The following is a 19,037-nucleotide window of genomic DNA, read 5'->3' as shown; positions in this document are numbered from 1 at the left end:
AAATTCGAAAACATTCAGCTACTCCACAACAGAGGGCGTTAGTTTTCGATAGATATAACTTTGAACCTCAACACATAGAGATAAGGTTGAAATTTGTGTCACTCAACATTAATGACATTAACTTGATATTTATCTGATGCTATGCCCTGAGGGATGTCAGCCTTGTTATCGATATCTCGATATCGATAATTCACAAATAAATATTTTTTGTGTATTTTTTTTTCTTTCTATTATACGAGTATAGTATAATGTGTCACATTTTGGAGTATGTTTATTACTACTAAGTACGTCTTTTTATATTATGATTATTAAATAAAAAACGGAATAGAATAGTACAGGGTGGCACTGAAATACGTTGACAACTTATTTTACGATTTATTTTATTTTTCTTTTACACAGTATAACGGTGACTACTAAATAATAGAAATACAGTATTATTTTAATGTAAATATCTATTTATTTTCATAATAAGCACCTTTAGATTTAATACAAAGGCTTAAACGTTTTCTGAAGTTTTCGACTATTTTCCGTACCTCCTATTCAGATATTTTGTCCCACTCACAAGTAAGTGTTGTCTTCAGCGAGTCTACACTTCTGTGTGAAGTTGCACAGGCCCTCGCCGCTAGAATTGATCATACGCTGAAATCCATTTGATTAAGATCTGGTGTAAATGAAGGCCATTGCTTGGAACTTATATGAACTCTGGGTAATGGTCCATACATCACTACTGCACATTTGAGGCCCTGTGAGATGAAGCAGAGTCCTGTTGAAAAGTCCACAATTGGTCACCGAAGTGCTGCTGGCTCCAAGGAAGAACTACACTCTCCAAAATATCGCGTCGGTATATTTCTTGATTCATTTTCACACCTTTTTTTACGAAAACGAGAGGAGTTTTGCCTGTTGAGCAAATGCCACGCCAAACCATGACTGAATCCGGTTTTTGCCGATGGGGGATAATTGCTGTGGCTCCACGGCGACTAGAAGAGTAAACTCTATCGTTTTGGCGGTTATGAGACTGCTCAATTTGAAAAAAATTTTCATCCGTGAAAAAAATATTTTTCCACGCTTTACCAGCGGAGCGCGTTTTCAGTAAGCGACATCTTTCAAGGCGTATTTTTTTATCTTTATCATCCAACCGCTGCGCTTTTCGCAGCTTGTATGCTGTTAACTTGAGCTCATTTTTAACAACTCGTTGTAACGTTGAATGACTTACACCTAAATCTCGAGCCATTTTTCTTACCGCGGCTTGTGAATTGCGGGTCAATCTTTGTTTGACGATATGTCGAAGCCTAGGTGTCCTCACAGTTATTTTTCTGCCTCTTCCCAGACGGTCACCAAGATGGCCAAGCTCATCCTAGCGTTTAATAGCAGAAGAAACTAACTGCCGACTGATACCGAGAAGTCGCACTATCTCGCACTGCCGCTTACCAGCCTCATATAAGGATATTATTGCACCTCGTTGAGCAGACATAGTAAAAAATGAAATTTTTAATTTATTCTCTTCACAATTAACGTTAAGTTGGCGCCAAAACATGTGAAAATAATAATTAAAAAACAATAGCAACGCAGCATGTCCTATTTTTTAACCGACTTCAAAAAAAGGAGGAGGTTATCAATTCGGCCGGTATGTTTTTTTTTTTTTTTTTTTTATGTATGTACACCGATTACTCCGCGGTTTCTGAACCGATTTACGTGATTCTTTTTTTGTTCGATGCGGGATGGTGTCGAATTGGTCCCATAAAAATTTTATTCGGATAGGCCCAGTAGTTTTTATTTTATGAGCATTTTTGTCTGTATTTGTAAATGTTGCAAGTGCAAGTTTGAAGTCGGTTGTTTTTAACGCAGTTATTGACTTGTGAAATTTATTATTTTGAAGTTTGTCAACGTAATTTAGAACCACCCTGTATTAATCTATATTTATAAAATACAAACAGAAAATATGCATTATTTTAAATCTTGGAACTGCCGTAGGTTTGCTGTATCGGTGGCCTTTGTTAGACTGCTTAGTGCTGTTCGGCATCCAGTTAACTCGTCACGTTGCATTTATCCATTTCTCTTTTAAATTAGCCTCTTTGGGAAATCTATAAATAAATTGGACAAATGAAAGCTAAGGAAAAATAAAATAAAATTTAATATTTATAATGTTTGTCTTTTCTAAAGTATCGATACTGTCGATATGCGCCACAAGCATCACTAAAGCGACATTCGTTTGTTTATTGCAATAATATTCCAGAAATTCTTGTTTGCTGTTCAATCTATAATAGTACTAATTTCTTACGTGTTAAGGTTCATTTTGACTAGATATTTGTATACAATTTTGACAAATTACAAGCGAAGTTATAACATAAAATATTATATGTAAAATAAATAAAAATAAGACTTACCGATGGTATGAAATGCCTCCATTGCTGATATTATTTCGTCTGCTATCATTTTTGCACTCTAATACCGAACAACACGTCCTAATTAATGAATAAATATGGAAAAAAGGTTTGACAGCTGACAACCGACTCGAATATTTTTCTGCGCACAACTGAGAGCAAGTTAGGTGATCTTACCTTACAAGTGACACGTGGGCCACGCCCACATCACACTTCTATCTACTTTACTGTTCTGTGTATACACTATATTATGAACTGCTAGTTTTTATACAGAAATATTACTTATTGTACACGTGTACAGTTATAAAAGTTTTTGAGAATAAATTTTTTCAGAATTTTCAGGATAAATTTTCCAGGTTGCCTCGGTTTGTTCACTGCATTTATTTGAATTTAAATGGTAAACCGATAAGTTTCGGTTTACAGCTCGAAATGAACATATAATATAGATCGACATAGACACAATGAGTGTGATGTGAGTGTGTGTCGTGTTTGCAGCGGAGCAGCTGGTGCTGCTGGTGGGCGGCGCGGGCGCGGTGCGCGGGCTGGCGCTGCGCGGCGGCGCGCCCGTGGCGCCCACGCTGGCCGGCCCGCTGCTCACCACGCCCGCCGCGCTGCAGTGCTACGCGCCGCACCACGCCGTCTACTGGGCCGACACCGACGTCAGTACCACACGACACACGACACATACATCACTTTGCTTTCATTTTACTTTTTACACGACTACCGCAATAGCAGAATTAGATTTTTCGAGTCTTTGTATGTATTATTTATAGTTTTATGGCACGTCTTAGCGCTTCAACGGTTCTCGTTTGTAAGATAGTGCCACTTGGCAAATCTATATAGAAAAAAAAATTGCTACCGAAAGTAAAACCACTCACTTTTTAACTATGTTTATTGCTCCACTCAGAAGAAGAGAAATACAAGTTTATAATTACTATAAATAAACACTTTATAATACACAATAACAGTAAATAACTGGTATAGAAGTAGACGCATTCAATGACGAAGATCGAATGATTTTAAGTTTAAACGTAAATTATAAAAAATTTCGAACTACCCGCTCGGCAAATTTAGTCGCGGTACGCATACAACGCTAATACCTCGACTGCTACGGAATAATAAATATTGTAATTATTCTGTATGAGGATATTGAACGTCTGTCTCTGTGATCTGTGTTACGTTTAAATACGAATATAAATGTGAAATAAAATATTGAAATTCTCGTTTCGAGTTAAATATGCAAATGACAAAATACATAACATAGAATATTATAATAACGCACGTGTGTGGCAGACGAGCGAGATAAAGCGCACGGACGTGCGGGGCGGCGCGGTGGAGGTGGTGGCGGACAGCGGCGTGGCGGCGCCGCGCGCGCTGGCCGTGCAGCCCCGCGCGCGCCTGCTGTACCTGTGCGCGCGGGGTGCGCTGGCGGTGGCCGGCCTGCGCGGCGAGCGCCTGGCGCTGCTGCACGCCGGCCTCGACGTGTCCGCGCTCGCCGCGCACCCCGACTGGTACGCCCGCTCCCCTTCATCATTATAAGTGTTCTACAGTAACAGAACAAAAACATCCGTAGATGTTCATAATTGTATTTATTTCATGTTTAATAACTCAGGCCCCGGTATCACAGACACAATAGAAAATCTATTATATCAGTCATCTACATCTGTCAGCCGTCATATACATCTGACAGCCGTCATATGCATCTGACAGTCGCCATATACATCTAAAGCCGGGTCCCCTGCAACGTGTTATCGTGTTAGCTAACACGATAACATGTTTTGCTAACCGAATAGGGGCGTGGCCTAACAGTTTTGTTAGCAAAATCACAATAACATGTTTGCCGAGACGAATGGATAACATCCCCCGCGTTCGCCTGCGGGGAGGGGAAGGAACGCATTTTATGTTCGCACTCACGAGAAGAAGACGTCCGTCCTAATTTATCTATGGTCCGTCCGCCTATATTCTCTTTGACGTCCGCCATAATTGTGTTGATTTTGTGTGACAATTCTCTTTGTTTTGTTTCTGTTGTGTGTGATGGAGTGGAATAAAGAAAATACTTTGTTTTTTTGAACCTATCATCAATTTTTAGTTCTTGATAAATATTGAAGGAACGAGGTTGCAGGTAGGGTCGGACCCGGAACCTATTTTAGAAAGAAAGAAGAAAGAAAGAAAATACATTTAATCACAAATACAACATTTTATCTTACAACTAATACATTTTAAGAACAATAAAAATAAAAAATAAATATTAAGTACATCGGATATAATATTATTCTAGTATTTGGTCAGTATTTGTGATAAGGTGGACTACTCAGCATTTGCCTCTCCGTATTAGTGGAGAGGCGCCGGTTTTCAGTAGTCCCCTCGACTTGCTACGCTTGGAGCACCAGAACGGTTTTTTTTTTTTTGGGTGGTAAAATAAATAGCATAAACGTTTATTATAATTTTGAGATAGGTGAATAAAAGATAAGTAAGATAGTTATAATTAAAAGAAAAACGAAACAATATATTATATGTCCATATATAAAAAATGAAATGTACATACACAATTACACATATAAATATACATAATGATATGAGCGTATACATTTAGCGCTATTAGGGCTGGTTGAGAAATTCAGCAAGTACAACTTTTCTATACTGATATTTAAAACTGTGCAGTGTTTTGCAATTTCTTGTAGGTGGAGGCAAATTATTCCAGCACCTAGTAGCGCTGTATGTGAAGCTTCCCCTGAAGGCCGCTGTGTAATTTCTGGGAACTGAGAGTTTATACATAGACGCCCGTGTTTCATATAACCGGTTGCCGTCATCCATCCACTTGAGTTTGTTGTAGAGGTAGGCGGGAGCTTTAGTCAGGATCACGTTAAAAAGTAGAGAAGCTAGGTGCAGTCGCCGCCTACTCTCCATGTTTAAGATTTTGTGGGACTTAAGGACAGGTGTTATATGGGTCCGAGCTGGTATGTCCCAACAAAAACGAGCGCAGGCATTTTGTATTCGCTGTATTGAATTTTTTGTGCGTACCAACAATCTAGGGCCATACATCACATCGGCATAGTTAAATTTTGCTAGTATGAGTGATTCGCAAAGCTTTATACGCAGATCTGTGTTCAAATGTGACCTTATGTTGTACAAAACTTTGAGACGGTAAAAGCAGTTTGCTATTATTGAATTAATGTATTTTTCGAATCTAAGTTGTTCGTCGAATATGACTCCTAGATTACGAGCTTCACGTACACGCTCTATGACAGTACCTTGGATGTTTATTACAGGGTTTTGCTGCTCTATACTTTTTACTTGTTTTGGTGTACCTAAAATCATAAATTTTGTTTTGTCAGCGTTGAGCACTAAGGTATTATTAGCAGACCAGGTAGAAATTCGATTTAGATCACCATTAAGTTTAACTAAGCAGTCGTGTGTATCATTGGGCTTGCAAGAGAGATATAATTGTATATCATCAGCGTAGGAATGAAATTTACAAAATTGAATATTATTAATAATGTCTGCAGTGTATAAGATAAATAATAAAGGACCTAAAATTGAACCCTGGGGAACACCTCGTTCGACAGACCTACACTGTGAAAATATCCCCGCGCCGTTTTCTCCCTTGATCATAACAGTTTGAGTTCGATTGTTAAGATAACTGTCGAACCATGAGACTGCATTTTGTGCGAATCCATAATAAGATAGTTTAGCAAGTAATAGAGGTATGTTCAGGGTATCGAAGGCGCGTGAATAATCGAGATATACAAGAATTGTGCTCATACCTCCATCCTGTGCTCTAATTATGTTATCTACTACATCTGTTAGTGCTGTAGCAGTACCACGTTGTCGTCTAAAACCCGACTGTAGATCTGGTAAGATTCGATTAGTCTCCAGGTATTCTACGACTTGTCTGTGAACAATTTTTTCCAGTATTTTTGACATACACGGTAGAATGCTGATTGGCCTTAAATCTTTATATGTATCAGGATGATCTTTTTTTGGAATCGGCTGTACTAGTGCGTTCCGCCATAACGTAGGGAAAGTGTTCGAGGAAATTGAGATGTTAATGATGTGTGTTATTATTTTTAAGGTTGATGGTGTAGTTAATTTTAGCATGTCAAGCGAGATATCATCACTGCCTACAGCTTGCGATGATAATTCTCGAATGGCTTTCCATACGTCTTCATCAGTAACTGGCTTCAATGTAAGGACTGCATCATTACTATATCGATGCGATTCGAAGTATGATATGTATGTTGGTGGTGAGTGTCTAGGGCCCGGAGTGTTAAGGAAGTGCATATTAATGCTATCAGGATCACGCAAATGGGGCGGTAAGAGCGATTCTCTTTGCGGATTTATCCGTATATGTTTTTTTAAATGTTTCCAGAGGACCTTAGGGTTGTTTGTGTTAGCATTAATATAACTATCAAAGTAAGCTTTTTTTTCTCGGTTGAGAGCTCCTTTGACGTAATTTCTAAGTTCGTTGTAATAACGTATATGTGATACGTGTTTAGTTAATCTCGCCCGAGTTTGTGCATCGTCCCTATCCTTCATAATTAATTTAATATTGTGCGTTATCCATGGATATTGTTCTGTCTTAATCTTAAATGTTTTTTTTGGGGCATGGATATCGTACAAAGCTAGAACACTGGCGGTGAGGGTATTTAAAGCTTCGTCCACATTTTCCATTAAGAGTATCGCGTCCCAGTCAAAAGAGATTAAAGATTGATTGAAGTCATTTAAATTAATATTTTTGAGGGAGCGCCTCGATATCCATTTGGGTTTAGGTTTTTCCTTTATGATATTTAAAATACAACTTACAAATGCATGATTGCTCAAGTCCTTTATATAATCTACCTCTACCCGAGACACTGAACAGTCTGAACAGATTAAATCTAGTAGGGTCTCGTTTTCGCTTGTAAAATGTGTAGGCTTAGTCACATGTTGTTTCAAATTGGTACTTATTAAGAAATTGTTTAATTTTATAAAACTAGTATTTTTTTCATTTAGTACATTAATATTAAAATCCCCTACTAATAACATACAATCACTCCATGCAAAAGAGCTGATCGATTCTGTAAGAGCAGTGAAGAAGGTATCCATATCTAACCATGGCGGTCTGTATGCGGTTCCAATAACGATTTTTTTACCCCGAGAAGTTAATTTGAGCCACATCTGTTCAACTTTTATTATTTCTTTGGAGAACTAAATCAACTATTGCTAAAACAACTTCCACGTCTTCTTCGTCGGAACTCATTTTTGAAATGAAATAAAAACAATAACAAAAATAGGCGCAGCGGACGAGCGGTTTTGCAAACATGTTTTGGTAACATGTTTCGATAACATGTTTTGTTAGAAAATTGTCGCTGCGGACCCGGCTTAACAGCCGTCATCTACATCTGACATCCGTCATCTACATCTGACTGCCGTCATATACATCTAACAGCCGTCATCTACATCTGACAGCTGTCATATTCATCTAACAGCCGTCATATTCATCTAACAGCCGTCATTTACATCTGACATCCGTCATCTACATCTGACATCCGTCATAGAATAAATTTTCAGAATATTAATAGAAAATCTATTGTGTCGGGGACCGATCGGGCCGTTCGGGGCTCAATGGGTTAAATAACATAATATTTGAATCCGAATTTTATCAAAGACAATCTAGGTATAGTTTACCTGTTTTAAACTGCAACCGACTAACGTGCGTGTGGAACAGGGGCGACATCTTCTGGGCGGTGCGGCTGGGCGGCGTGGAGCGCATCGAGCGCGCGGCGGGGGACGGCAGCGGCCGCCGCACGCTGCTCGACTCCAACCGCGACGTGCACCTGGCCGGCGTCACCAGTGAGTACACAGCTTTATACTAACACTAATAATTATTTCAACCTATTTTGAAAAACTATAAAAAACTGCTACATTTTTGTAGCAGTTTTGCTACTCTATTTTATTTATCTTTAAGCTTGGATCTATCTTTTATTTATTGTCAACGTTTTAAATCTACACCAATTCGAGAAAAAAATTCAATTGATCCACTGTTTGTAACAAAAATTAAATGCGGATTCGAATTTGTTTCGTAAAATTTTAATTATCTTTTAGGTATGACAATCGACACGGAAAATTCATTACTGTATTGGGTGAACACTGCATCAGCGAGTATTCAGTATATGGACCTTAAAACTGAAAAGGCTACGACGGTTAGTTTCTTAATTATATTCGTTTTAGTATCATTTATGGCCGATTTTTCAATGCTTGGATAAAACTTATCCGTCCAATAAAGTATTACACGATAATATTAAAATGTCACGTAAACTGTCAAATACGGGCAATTAGAATACGTTTTTAAAATGGTAGTTTTATTCATTATTCGACGAATAAGTTTTATCCAAGCATTGAAAAATCGGCCCTTATTGGAATAAAAGGAGAGGGCATTTTTAAATGATTTCAAAAAAGAAGAAGGTAATAAATTCGATTGATTATTTTTTCCTTTATTGCTATTAACTACTTATTGATAAAACGATTTTATTAATTAGAAATTATGAAAATTATGAAATTGGAGAAAAATAACATAATATTGCATAGTTGGCACTGGAGCTGGGCGCCCGACCCAGCGCGCTGGACGTGTTCGGCGGCGAGCTGCTGTGGGCCGACGGCGCCGCCAGTGCACTGCGCGCCTGCAACCAGCGCGACTGCAGCCAGCCCAGGGTCATACGGAATAACACTGGTGCCGATATGTTGCTATACTTTTTAGATTTGAGCATGGCAAGATAACTGAATAACTCTTCCAACTTATTTTAATTCCAATCTAAAGCAAATCCGATTCTAATGTTAATTTTGCTATAACGTGATTTTGTTCTCTTGAAAATAATGGTCAATTTTTTTTATACAACTGCTTTGGTTATTATTTATTTTTTAATTGCTTTAATTATCGGCAAGCTATGTATTCGTTTAAAATATGTTTATTTCGCTCGCAGTTATTTTTTAAAAGAATTGTCTGTGTTCGGTTTTAGTTCTGTTTGATTTTAGATCCTTAATTTTATAAACTCCATCCGTTCAGTTTTATAAACCGTCTCATAAATAGTAATGTACGGCACAGAGGGCGTGATCTCGCTGCGCGTGTACGACGGGCGGCGGGCGGGCGGCGGCGGCGCGTGCGCGCTGCGGGCGGGCCCCGAGCGGTGCGCGCACCTGTGCCTGCCCGCCGGCGCCGCGCGCTCCGCGTGCCGCTGTGCAACGGGCTACCGGCAGCGCGACACGCACTGCACACGTGAGATGGTGTTTTGTTTTAAACAACCGACTGATTGAAGAACTGTGTATAAAATCATATGCCAAAATAAAAGTAACCCAAAGTTATAAGTTACGTCCAGAGTGTATAAATGAAAATTTATAACATGTTTTAGCATAATTGTGTTATAAATTGTTATAACAATGTCAAATTCATTTAATATAGTATAGCTAAAATATAAATGTTATCGTATTTCACAGCTATCGAGCCAGCCCTGATTTACTCGTTGAGTTGGGAATTACGAGGTTTGGCTTTGGAGGGAGCGCAGTTGCGAGACGAGGACGCTACAGTTGCAGACGGCGGAGCGAGCGACGACGCTTTGCCGCCCTTACCGCAGATCTCTTGTGCAGCTGCAATCGACTATTACGCGAGTAAGAAAATTTCCACGTTTTAGATAAATTAATTATGATTTATACTATCGACGATCTTCAGTTTATACTTACTTATGAATTTGAAAAACAAAAGCACACAGTTTGCAATGGCGATAAAACACAATTTGTATGTATTGTACTTTATTCGTGCTCATTCACAATTAGCTTTAATTCGAATAACCGTTCGACAGAGGAAGAATGGATATACTGGGCTGACCCGGAGGCGGGCGCGGTGTGGCGCGTGAAGCGGGACGGCAGCGAGCGGCAGCGCGTGGTGCAGCAGGCCAGCGCGGGCGGCGAGGCGGCGGGCGAGGCGGGCGGCGCGGGGGGCGGGGCGGGCGACGCGCTGGCCGCGCTGGCCGTGGACTGGCTCGCCGGCAACCTGTACTGGTCCGACCCGTCGCGCGCGCTGCTGCTCGTGGCGCGCCTCGACGGCTCGCACCGCTACGTGCTCAAGGACACGGATCCCTTCGCTGTCACTAGTAAGTGTTGTGAAGCTATTGTATTATACAGCTATACAGGGTGTAATCGTTAAGTGTGCACAGGCGATTTTTCCGTAAGTATTACAGATAACAAAAAACTTTAAACTGATATCGAAAGTAAAACGAGAAATATCTATAAAATTAACATGAATCCCTCCCATACATTTAGTATGAAATATGAATATCCCATGTACATTTAATATGGAAGATTATAGCTTTTTCTTACTTTATTTGGTTTTCTGCTTTAATTACTTCGCAAATTTGAAGGAAAGTTCATTTAGAAACTTTAAATAATAGTACCTCATTGTATTGAAAAATGAGGACATCACTTCGAAATTCTACCATGGATACAAAATGTATGGGAAATAAAATGTATGGGAGCGTTTAATGTGACATTTTTTTTCGTATTTTTAAAAATTTGTTATACTCATTATTGTCGAGCCAATTTAATAGGCAACATTTGACGTCTATCAATTTTATCTTCATAGGGTGGTAACCTGCTTAAAAACATCGATTAAAGTGAATTAATCGATACGAACTTGAAACATTTGTCAATCGAACTTGAAACACATGTCAATAATTTATGATCATTTTTTTTTTTTATTCCCAAGTAATCAATGCATTCGATTCTAGATGTCAGATTTCGATTTTTAGAGTAACGTCTCTGGTATTTAAAAAGAAAAAAGGTTTATTGACACAAAATTGTAGCGACGTCAGTTCTTTAAATCAGAAATTGTTTATTATGTTTAGAATGGTTTATCAGTAAAATCAAATCCTAAAATTAGTTGTATCGGTCATTATTAATATAAATATGTAATCGTAATTGAAAAAAGTTAAGCAAATGTGCAGTTCTAACAAAACGAAATATCATGTTATTCTATGTCGTCGTTACTAGGTTACATTGTTGAATTTTGTTGAACTGTCAAATGTTGCCTATTAAAATGGCTCTACTATAGGTTAAGTACTTTCGATATCAATTTAAAGTTTTTTGATATCTGCAATAGTAACGGAATAATCGCTTGTGCACACTTAACGATTACACCCTGTATAATATTAATATAAATAAACTATCGCTGTATATAATCAATTTTCACCCTATTTCAAAAAAAAAGAAGAAGATGAAATTTTTAATTCGAAATTTTATCGTTCCGGTTAAATTTAGTCTTTTCTGAAGGCGGACGTAGTCTTTTTAAAATTATGTTTTACTAAATAACTTTTTTCACCCTCTAGCTCTCGCGGTGGACCCGGTGGCTGGCTGGCTGTTCATGTCGGGCGGCGGCTGGATACAACGCACGCGCCTCGACGCGTCCGAGCCGCAGCTGCTCTACAACGGCACCGCTGTGGCGCACATCGCGCTCGATACACAGGTTATAGTTATTGCAAAATATAAATATATTGAATAACATGAACAATCGGCATTTGAGTGCCATAGAACCAAAATATCGAATTCATTTTAATATTTGTTTAATAATATGAGTTTTGGTTAGATTTGAAAGAAATAGAAAACATTTTCTTTCTTCTACCCACATTTATATGATATTTATAGAGAGAGTGATTGGAAAGAAAGAGAGAGATGATATCATATTTTCTTACGGACTTACGAGATCGCTATAATTTTTCAATAATTAAAAATGATTTACTCCTTTATGCTAGGAAATAAATAAAAAAAATGACATGACCCATGTTAATCCAATAAGTATGTCCGTTTGTGGGTCAGAGCGAGATGGTGTACTGGGCGGAGGTGTGGGACGTGTCGGTGTGGGCGGTGCGGTACGCGGGCGGCGCGCGGCGCGAGCTGTGGCGCGGCGCGCCGCTGCACCACCCCGTGGCGCTGGCCCTCAGGGGCCGCACGCTCTACTGGCTAGACACGTTCGTTCGTTTCCTATATAAACATTACTTTATGGAATCATAATCTTATGTTTTTTGTTCTAGTTATTATTTTTTGTAGTATGTATATGGAAAAAATTACTCTGAATTATATTACATTGTTTTAAGGCTAGGTATCAGAAAACTAAAAATTTTAAGCGATGTATATATATGTTAGAAAAATAAATGTTTGAATTCAATAAAACAGTACTATAGAGATATCTTCTATAAACTAGTACTATTCTATAATCTCTGCTTTCCATTTATTAAAATTAAAGTAAGTTGTAATAACCATGCACCTAAATGGATAACGAAAGGCCTCAGGAAATCCTGCAAAACCAAACGCCAACTTATTTATAACTATTACAAAAATAAAACTTCTGAAAACAAAAAACTACAGGGAGACTACGGTAAAATACTAAAAAAATGTGTAAAGACTTCCAAGAGGCTTGTCAACATAAACTACTTAAATAATGCACTTAATAAGTCTAAAGCAACTTGGAATTTAATCAAAAAGAAGATAGATGAAGTGCGGTCATTTGATGAAATAGGTCCAATCAAAGCTAACGGAAAATTGTCACTGACACGAATCAAATAGCCAATGAATTCAATAGCCACTTTACTAACATAACGCAAACAAGAACTGGATTAGCACCAGACTTTAGTTGTGTTCAAACATCGAATTCATCTATATTTCTGACACCCTGTACTACTCTAGAGATATCTTCAATAATAGCATCCCTTAAAAATACTAAAGCCGCTGGGTACGACTCTATTACAACCCACGTTTTAAAGCACTGCAAGACAGAACTGACAGACGTTATTACTCACCTTATAAACCTTTCCTTTGAACAGGGCACTTTTCCAGACTGCCTAAAGATATCTATAGTTAAGCCTGTCTATAAAAAAGGTGATAAACAGATGCTTAACAATTACAGACCCATAACTCTGATCCCGATTCTAGCGAAGGTATTTGAAAAAGCTATGTACTTATAGGAAATTAAATTCATTTTTAGAAAAATTTAACATAATTAAAGAAGAGCAGTGTGGGTTTCAAAGAAACAAATCAACGTCATTGGCTACATTCTATTTAGTAAAAACATTGATCGAGCATATGGACAAGCGAGAAAAGGTTACAGCGATCTTCTTGGATATGAGTCGGGCTTTTGATTTTGTTAATCATAATATTCTTCTCCATAAATGTAATCTGTATGGAATAAGAGGACCAGCACTTGATTGGCTCGAAAGCTATTTAAAAAATCGTCAACAATACGTAGAAATAGCCCACGCACACTCGGATCTAAACGTTAGAATGCACAGATCCGCTCCTAAATATAACAGAAGTGGAGTGCCGCAAGGAAGCGTCCTTGGACCTTTATTATTCCTCCTATATATAAACGATTTGCCCAATATAACACCGCATAAATGTGTACTGTTTGCTGATGATGTATCAATTATTATTGCCGATAACAAACTTACTGACTACCAATCCGTTATTAATAACACAATTAAAAATGTAATAGAATGGTTAGAAACTAATGATTTAAACATTAATATAGGTAAAACAAACTTTATTCAATTTCACAATTATAAAAATAAAACAACCCCACTACATTTAACTTTTCGCGGAACATCAATGACCGAGCTTGCAGAAACTAAGTTCTTAGGTGTTATTATTGACAAGAATTGTAATTGGAAATCGCAAATTCAAACAGTTGCATCACGACTTCATAGATTCGTGTATGCTCTAAGAAAATTACGTAATGTGGTTTCAGAAAGGGCCGCTATTGTTGCTTACCACGGCTATGTTGGCTCTATATTGAGATATGGTATTTTAATATGGGGTAATTCTACTGACGTACACCAAGCTTTTCTAGCTCAAAAAAAGTGTGTCAGAGCTATAACAGGAATAGGACCCCTCGATAGTTGCAGACCGATGTTTCGAAGGTTACAGATCCTGACTGTAGCTTGCCTTTATATTCTCGAGATAGCTCTTTTCGTAAAAAAATATACATATCATTTTGTTACTTTTGAAAAAGACTGCCTGTTTCAGACTAGGGATCCCACCCGACTACGCTTCCCCATGTGTAAATCAAAATTATTTTGTGCCAATTGTCAAGGAATGGCTATAAAAATCTATAATCACTTTCCCCCAAATATAAGGAGTTGTAATCTTAATAAATTTAAATGGAGGATTACTTCATTTCTGAAACAAAAATGCTTTTATACGGTGAATGAATTTCTGACATGTAAGATGAACGAGGACTTGGCTTAGGCTTAAATATTGTATTGACTTTTGTATCTTTATTTATTATAATAATATTATGTAAAAAAAACTAATTTCCGAACCGAATATTCGACCGAAATATTTGTTTGTAAAAATTTATAATAGCTGCTATAATTTAATATATATATATAATGTTAATGGGATCTAGTGTTGTGTAATATAAAATTGTTTATTGTAATTTATAATATATTTGCATGCTCAATTAAGAGCCAGAATGTTTAAGAGCCTATGTAATATGTATCTACCTAACATCTTTGTAAATGTACATTCTGCAAATAAAGAAATTTGAATTTGAAAAAAAAATTCACTTCCTATCATCTTCTATACAGTTAAATTCATATTTTGCTTTTAATCAATAACAGAATGTTAGAGCGCGGCAGTATAGTGCAGGCGCCAATTTCGAACCTCAGCGACTACAAGCTACTTGTAGATGGCGTGGGTGACAGCCTAAAGGATTTATTGGTAAGTGTTTTTTTCAAAATTCTTACTCTTTGCTCACTGATAATATTATATAGTCAATTAAATGAATTTATGGCCATTTTTGTTCTTAGTTCCCTCATTTAATTATTATGTACTGTACGAGCAAGCACGTCCAAAGTGCAACAAGGCGCTTTGCTTGCAAATTGTATCCAACATTTTACACTTTATATTAAATTAAAAAAAGTTCATCGTCGACGGGCATTAAGAGTATCTCGCGTGACTCATCCATCCATTATATAGTTATTATATTCAGTTAATTACAAGTTTCTTATATTTTAATAATTCTTTTATTTTACATTTATTAATCATACACACGTACGGGATAGGCCCGTACATTCTGGAGTCACGCGAGGTACTCTTAATGCCCGTCGACGATGAACTTTTTTTAATTTAATATAAAGTGTAAAATGTTGGATACAATTTGCAAGCAAAGCGCCTTGTTGCACTTTGGACGTGCTTGCTCGTACATATACTGAAAAACAGTTGAAGTTGAAATAGCATTGTTAACGTCAGATATGGTCGAGCGCGAACCAGACAGCTACCGACACCAGGAACGAGTGCGCGATGTCGGCGGGGTACGGCGGGTGCGCGGCGCTGTGCCTGCGCGGCGCCGCGCGGGCCCGCTGCGCCTGCCCGCACGGCGAGCTGGCGGCCGACGGGACCACGTGCAAGCGTTAGTGTTATTGCGACAAAGTTCATTCTCAATGTTGAAATGTGGAAGTGACTCGTAGTTTATTTCCACATGGAACACTAAAAAAATGTATTATAATATTTATTGATCTTTAATTTTCTAGCATACGAATCATTCATAATGTATTCGAGGGTGACGAAGATCGACAGCATTCATATAGAAGACGAAAGTAACCTAAATTCGCCGTATCCACCAATTGAAAACATGTAAGTAATAGCTATATAAAACTATACATCTTATATTAATTCTAATATGATGCACGTGTACTTAATTTACTTTCTTATTCAGGACGCTGATGCGCAACGCGATTGCACTGGCCTACGAGTACGACACGCAGACACTTTTCTATTCTGACATCCAACGCGGTTCCATCAACTCCGTGCATTTCAACGGCTCCAATCATGAAGTTCTACTCGATAGTAAGCACTCAATATTCAACTCTATCGTATACAGGGGGTAATGGTTAAGTGTGCACAGGAGTGTTTAATGTAACATTTTTGGATATTTCTCATTTTATTTTTAAAAACTATTATTGCCATTTTACTCAAAAAAACTCCAATACTAATATCAATAAAATAAGTACCTTTACACATCCATACTATTTTAATATTATAAATGCGAAAGTAACTCTGTCTGTCTGTCTGTTACTCAATCACGCCTTAACTACTGAACCAATTTGCATGAAATTTGGTATAGAGATATTTTGATACCCGAGAAAGGACATAGGATAGGTTTTATCCCGGAAATCCCACGGGAACGGGAACTATGCGGGTTTTTCTTTGACTGCGCGGGCGATGCCGCGGGTGGAAAGCTAGTTACAAATAAAATACATTACATACACTCTTGTTCATTTAATAAGTAACGCGCGAAAAGGAGCTTACGGAGCGCTCTCGATTGCGCTCCTATGAAACAACATTCAGTACATTGCCTACATACGAAATCCAATAAGAGTGAAAGAGAAATTTCGCCACAGTCCTGCGCGTGAAACAAAAGATTTACTATGGAAAAATAGCCATTTTCGGAGCGCCGCTCTCAATCGACGCGACGTTGCGCATCGCATGACAGCAGCAATTGCGCGCGACGTTGCCACTCCTATATTATAAACAAACACTATGAATACGCTCGCGAATGCAAATTCGGGGATTTTCTAATTTTGCTAAATAATAATTGAATTCGTTTTGAAATACTTTATAATTTTTAGTGTTTATATAGACACTACCGCATAGTTCCCGTTCCCGTGGGATTTCCGGGATAAAACCTACCCTATGTGTTAATCCAAGTTACCTTCTATAATATGTGTGCTAAATTTTATTGTAATCGGTTCAGTATATTTGCGTGAAAGAGTAACAAACACACACACACACACACATCCTCACAAACTTTCGCATTTATAATATTAGTAGGATTAAAACTGCTTTTTACATTATCTCTCTGATTAAGTTTTTTAATTTATCTATCAAATTAAATACTTAATTAAATAAATAATAATATTACCTTCACAATCGCCTAACAACGGTTTAGAGCAATCTTCCGTATCCTCTCCCATCTCACCGAACCGTTGTATCTCTTCTGAATTATTTCTGAGAAACACGAAATATAAGGTTATTTATTATGCATACCATGTTTAAATATAAATTTATAGTTGAATCGTTTCTATCGCCTTTAATACATATTTTATCATAATTTATCTATAATATTATTTTTTATTGACTTATCGAAATTTTCCTGGCGTATAGAAATTTTCCTGGCTTATAGAATGCTGGCTTATAGAAATTTTCCCGGCGTATAGAAATTTACCTGGCGTATAGAAATTTTCCTGGCTTATAAACATTTTCCTGACTTATACAATTTTTCCTTATCTATATAATTTTTCCTGACTTATACAAATTTTCCCGACGTATAGAAATTTTCCTGACGTATAGAAATTTTCCTGGCTTATAAACATTTTCCTGACATACAAATTTTCCTGACGTATAGAAATTTTCCTGACGTATAGAAATTTTACTGGCGTATAGAAATTTTCCTGACTTATAAACATTTTCCTATCCTAGAAATTTTTCTGACGTATAGAAATTTTCCGGACTTATGGAAATTTCCCTTTCTTTTGGAAATTTTCCTGGCGTATAGAAATTTTCCTGGCTTATAGAAATTTTCCCGACGTATAGAAATTTTCCTGGCGTATAGAAATTTTCCTGGATTATAAACATTTTCCTATCCTAGAAATTTTTCTGACGTATAGAAATTTTCCGGACTTATGGAAATTTTCCTTTCTTTTGGAAATTTTCCTGGCGTATAGAAATTTTCCTTTCTTATGGAAATTTTCCAGCTTATAGAAATTTTCCTGACTTATGGAAATTTTCCTGACTTATAGAAATTTTTCCTGACTTATCGTAATTTTTCTGTCAATCGAAATTTCCCTAACTATTGTTTAAATCATTTTTCTAATCTTCCTAAAATTGGAAATTTTGACGACTGATTAAAGTAAACCACCCACCTATTCCCACCCACATCCCGTACACTATGCTCTCTATCCACAGGCCGCGCGTGCGCAGATGGCTCAGTATCTGCATAGCTAGCGAACGTATAAACTCGCCTGGTCGTTGGGCGTTCATGAACAATATCATCATCATCATTTTTATTGAAAATAATATTCATATATTTTTCTTTGCCCGCGGATTCTCCTGATGTTAAATTCGCATTAGTATGAGTCGTTTCACCGCTGTCAAAAGTTACCCATGGCCATGTCACATTAAAACGAATAAACACACTTTCGCATTTATAATATTATGCTAGAGGTCCGCCCCGGCTTCGCCCGTGGCACAAATTTCGCAATAAAAGGTAGCCTATGTCCTTTCTGGGGTATCAAAATATCTCCATACCAAATTTCATGCAAATTGGTTCCGTAGTTTAGGCGTGATTGAGTAACAGACAGACATACAGAGTTACTTTCGCATTTATAATATTAGTATGGATTTATAATGTGGTGCTCATTTTTTTTGTAATAAATTATCCTGCTAACGCTATTGTATTTTCGTTGTTTTATTTCAAGTGAACACCCATACAATTTTGTCACGAGCCGCTTCTGATAGTTACGGAACAATCGCATGTGCACACTTAACGATTACACCTGGTATAGTTATAAGGATTATGGCTTAAATCGTAACTGATATTATGTTAGATAGGCACTAATCACTATCACTACATAGTAT

At 37.5% G+C, this 19,037-nt stretch overlaps 1 protein-coding gene across 1 annotated transcript in view; it reads left to right on the top strand.

Annotated features, from left to right (window-relative positions):
• LRP1 (LDL receptor protein 1) overlaps window positions 1-19,037 on the top strand; it is an 84,279-nt gene that overhangs the window by 35,178 nt on the left and 30,064 nt on the right. Inside the window, exons 34-47 of the mRNA XM_089710977.1 lie at window positions 2,877-3,040; window positions 3,675-3,892; window positions 8,089-8,213; window positions 8,466-8,563; window positions 8,949-9,090; window positions 9,463-9,633; window positions 9,852-10,022; window positions 10,214-10,504; window positions 11,735-11,871; window positions 12,222-12,373; window positions 15,020-15,119; window positions 15,651-15,810; window positions 15,932-16,034; window positions 16,117-16,247. Coding sequence (XP_089567103.1) covers window positions 2,877-3,040; window positions 3,675-3,892; window positions 8,089-8,213; window positions 8,466-8,563; window positions 8,949-9,090; window positions 9,463-9,633; window positions 9,852-10,022; window positions 10,214-10,504; window positions 11,735-11,871; window positions 12,222-12,373; window positions 15,020-15,119; window positions 15,651-15,810; window positions 15,932-16,034; window positions 16,117-16,247 — 2,163 coding nt within the window. The remainder of the gene's footprint in view (window positions 1-2,876; window positions 3,041-3,674; window positions 3,893-8,088; window positions 8,214-8,465; window positions 8,564-8,948; window positions 9,091-9,462; window positions 9,634-9,851; window positions 10,023-10,213; window positions 10,505-11,734; window positions 11,872-12,221; window positions 12,374-15,019; window positions 15,120-15,650; window positions 15,811-15,931; window positions 16,035-16,116; window positions 16,248-19,037) is intronic.

Source organism: Colias philodice, chromosome 25, assembly GCF_061535455.1.
Source record: "Colias philodice isolate Cphi_HAF_F1 chromosome 25, ilColPhil1 Martin Lab GWU primary, whole genome shotgun sequence".
NCBI lineage: Eukaryota > Metazoa > Arthropoda > Insecta > Lepidoptera > Pieridae > Colias > Colias philodice.
Note: the sequence above shows the minus strand (reverse complement) of the source record. Positions and strands in the feature narration are given on the sequence as shown.